Here is a 4,136-nt window from a genome sequence, read left to right on the forward strand (position 1 = left end):
GAAAGATGAATGAATAAATGATGTACTGTCTGGTTCGAAATTGAGGCGCTGCCAGTTTCTAGTGTGATTGATATTTACATGTATAGAGCAATTCAGTCATCGCTTGTGACAACTATGGAATGCTCCCAGTCCAAGATGTATGTCTCATCAAAATCTTGAGATTGCTTCATTGGCGTGCATCAAGTAATTCGATCGTATGAATGTATTAATCAATATTGACAAGAAGTTTCCCCGCATAATATCATGGTATCAATTCCTTTTCGCCGAGTCCCCCTATCACTTCTGGCAAGTTGACCTTTCTTACTACTAAAATTGCACACAAGAATACTCCAATACAATTGGTGGCTCTAAACTACGCGGAGGCGGTCATGAGTCCCTTTTGGACCCTCAAGCATCGCTTGAAGTCAAGTTTCCGACCTTCTCGGGGCATGTGCTCGCCACTCGCAATACAAAGCACACGCATCTTTGGGTCGTACCTGAGGCCAGTCAAGAGCTTTGGGGTGATGAGGAAGTATTGGCTTGAATGCTCACGGCATGCGATCTCAACCATTCGCTCGTGCACCATTCGCTCATTGCGAGGGTCCATGCCCTGGTTGATCTCATCCACAACACGAAATGGTGACTGTGCCAGAGATTGAAGGGCCATGAGGAAGAAGATGGTGGAAACAGCTCGCTCGCCACCAGACTGCCGATGTGCAGTCAATTGCTGTAGGGTCTCGTTTTCACTGGGATTGTTAGCTTAAGCGTCCACAAGTGATAATGGGAAAGAGTAGAATAAATACATACCGGAAACGGACCATGATGTCCAAAGCCCAGGCGTCAAAGTCGTCTGGTTTGTGGACACGGACCTCGCCAGCACAACTGATCTGTTCAAAGTTATACGCAAAGGCGTCGTTAACATGGGCTACCAGTTCGTCGAGTCGAGGCTCCCATTTTGATCTCAATTCTTCCATTTCTTGGGTAATACCATTGAGCTTGTCGGTTGACCCAGCCATTTTGCGTGTCAACCGAGCAATTTCCTCGGCACGTTTCTCAAACTCGCGTAACACATTGGGATTCGGTGTGTGCATGCACTCTAGTTTGGCTTCCTCAGCTCCAATTTCATCTTGGATAACCTCGGGACTCCTTCCTTCACAGAGCTCCGAGAAAAGGTCACGCTTTTCTGGTTCGCTGTCAATCATTTGTTGCACTCTCTCAGAAAGACGGTTGCCTTCTTCTCGGGCTCGGCTGGCATCCTCAGCAGCTTGTTTCAACGTCTCTTTCTCAGCATCGAGGCGCTCCATGATATGAGAGTTCCGAGCCATGAGGCCAACAACATCAGAATGAGCTTCAACCCCGCGAATTTCGGCCTCGAGAAGAGCCTGGTACGCTGTTCGAACATTCTCGATTGCCTCCTTATGGCGGAGGACCAATTGAGCTCGGCGAAGTACGGCTTCGTCCCACTCATATCGAATCTCGACCATTCGTTTGCGCGCATCTCGCAGCGATTGTTCGTGAGCCGCTCTGGAACGTTCCTCGGATTCTAAACCCATATTAGCATACCTGGAGGCCGGTGGTTTCATCGTGACGCTTGCCGATTTTCTCAGGCAGGGACTGCCACTTTTGATATTCCTTTTGCAAAGTGTTTTTCTCGGCCTTCAGTCGTACCTGAAGATAGTCAGCATTGTGTGCTCATACTGATAAACAGAGAAGAGAAGTCTGTGACTCACAATGTTGTCATGAATATTATTCTTTTGATCCTCAATGTCCTGGATTCTGCCTTGCAATTCACGATACTGGTCTTTAAAGATATCTCTCTCGCCATTCAGTTCCGTTAGGCGCCTGTTCATCTCTTGCTTTTCTTGTCCATCAACAGGTTGTGAGGTCCAGAATCTTCCCTGGGGGATGCTCTTGGTGACAGCCGTCATCGCTTGAGGTCCATACTCCTTGCGTCTTCTGACGATAAATGATTGATTTCCAGCTGCCCAAGAATTGACTTTACCGCTTCTGACTAGGCGGTCGTATTGAGCATCGTTGTGATCCCGTAGGGAAACACCCGACTGATGAAGCCTCTTCTCAGCACACAGCATCGCTAAAACAGGTTCTGGACCCTCGACAAAGTCGACAGCAAACCCATCAAGTCCTAATTCATTTGCTTCGTCCATACTGACTGGCCGCTGAAAAGCACTGAGTGGTTGTGCGCACGAGCGAATGACGACGGACAGACTTTGGACACGATATAACTGGTCCGACAGCTTTTTGTAATCGTTCTTTGTTTGTGTCGTGAAGCATGTAAAATCATCTGCTTGCAAGAGAGACTGTACTTGGTCCGAATATCGTTCGTCTTTGATGGAGCAGCTGATCATAGGTGGACCGAAAACTTCCTTTTCGAACTCGTTCTTGTTTTGCTGTATCCAGTCCCAGGCCGATGCCAGATCAGGGAAATGTTTTCGCATGAAATTAAGCTGTTGACCTTGTTGAGTTTCCAACAACCTGATGTTCTCTTCAACCTGTCGAATCTCGTTGTTGATTGACCTGCCTTTGTTTTTGATGTCCTCGCGTTGTCCGCTCACTTCACGTTGCTCTCCTTCTAACTCCCTCTGTCTGTGTTCTTCTCCTCGCTACACAAGCGTCAGTATGCTACATCTACCGTATGGTAGAAATTCTCACAATTTTTTGGTTGAAGTTCGAAGGATTGAACTCTTCAGGGCGGTTTCTTAGATCAGCCTGCAGGGACGTGATCCTCGACTTCGACTGGGAAAGCTCTTTTCTTTTGGCATCAAATCCCTTGCGCTCCGCTTCAATGCTGTTCTCAAACTCCTTGAGGTTCTCAGAGGCGGTGCTTGCATCCCGCGCAAGCTTCTTGGTAGCATCCTCTGCGTTTTTCAAAGCCGCCTTCCTTCCCGAGATTGCTTCATCAATGCGTTGAGCGTAGAGTTGTTTCGTATTTACCGCCTCCAGCGATGGACCGGCATCGTGTTCAAGACGCCTCAAAGACCTTTCCGCCATTTTTTTCCTTTCTTTGGCGTCTTTGAAGTTCGTGCGGGCTTCTGTGTATTTGGCAAAGACCAAGGCTGACCTGAGGTTTTTTATTTGTTCCACGATCTCCTCACGCTCTCGTAATCTGTCTACGTCTGCTTGAAGACCTTGCTGTCGGTTTTCCAAATTTCTCAGAGTTTCTACGTCGCCATGAGTAGACTGTTCCAGTTCTTTCTTGTCTTTGTCGAGTTCTTGGAGCTGCCTTTGCCAGGCCAGCATTTCTTCGGGGGCAGCTGCGCGCAAGGTCTCGCGCAGGAGATCCACAGGGGTACAGGCGGCAAACTCAACAACCCTATCTTGAGGAAGAAACTGGCATAAGTTGTCCACCTGGATCTTGAGCTTGTGCATTAGTGCATGGATCCGCTTGTGGCTGCTCTCATTGCCGTTCAACCACCACTTTTGGTTGTTTTGTTCTCGCCGAATTTGTACCTTGACAATCCAATTCTGGGGGTCTTTCGGTCGTTTCTGAAGTTCGATTTCTATTGTGGCAATATCTTTGCCGTGCTTAACAAATTCTTTGACAGAGCCGGCACGTCCAAGGTGCTTTGGGCTGTAACCCAATCCGAGACAGATGGCGCAAACCAAAGAACTCTTTCCAGTGCCGTTTGGACCGACAACCATGTTCAGATGTGGCCCCGGAAGGAACTCTGCCTTTTCGTAGGTAACGAAGTTTTCCACGGTGACTCGAACGATGGCACCTGGCTGGAAGCCACTGTTCATGTCGTCTTCCCTCGATGTGCCATTTTCCTGTCGCGCATGGGTTTCTTTGTGCGCGGAACCGCGATTCGAATCATCGTTCAGTCTCTGCCGCTTGGGGGAACCGGTTTCGTGTTGGTATTCGTTGTTGTTGTCGGGATTCTCGGTATCTGATCGCCTGCGACGACGAGACGATTCTGGTGCCATGGTGACAATAGGCAAGTAACGCCTTTCAAACAAGGCAGGTTGGGGAATCTCTGTGTCGCTACAAGTCAAACGAGATGCCAACGCACCTGAGAGGCTACCTTAAGACGTAGTCAGTGCCAAGGATTCATAGACCTTTGTTTGATGGAAATTGAACGCGCTCAAATCGCGTCCATGCACGCCTGGCAATTGTGGCCCCGATTCAGATTTAAAGTGGT

The 4,136-nt window shown here is 48.5% G+C and overlaps 1 protein-coding gene across 1 annotated transcript; it reads right to left on the minus strand.

Moving 5' to 3' along the window:
• Window positions 1-352: 352 nt before the first annotated feature.
• On the minus strand, window positions 353-3,921 carry FGSG_08702 (uncharacterized protein; the record flags this gene model as incomplete). The annotated part of the gene is made up of 5 exons (XM_011321730.1): window positions 353-725; window positions 787-1,522; window positions 1,569-1,647; window positions 1,710-2,600; window positions 2,650-3,921. The coding sequence occupies 5 exons, from the start codon at window positions 3,919-3,921 to the stop codon at window positions 353-355; spliced, it is 3,351 nt and encodes a 1,116-aa protein (XP_011320032.1).
• Window positions 3,922-4,136: the final 215 nt, after the last annotated feature.

The sequence above is a fragment of the Fusarium graminearum genome, chromosome 2 (genome assembly GCF_000240135.3).
Source record: "Fusarium graminearum PH-1 chromosome 2, whole genome shotgun sequence".
In the NCBI taxonomy this organism is placed as follows: Eukaryota; Fungi; Ascomycota; class Sordariomycetes; order Hypocreales; family Nectriaceae; genus Fusarium; species Fusarium graminearum.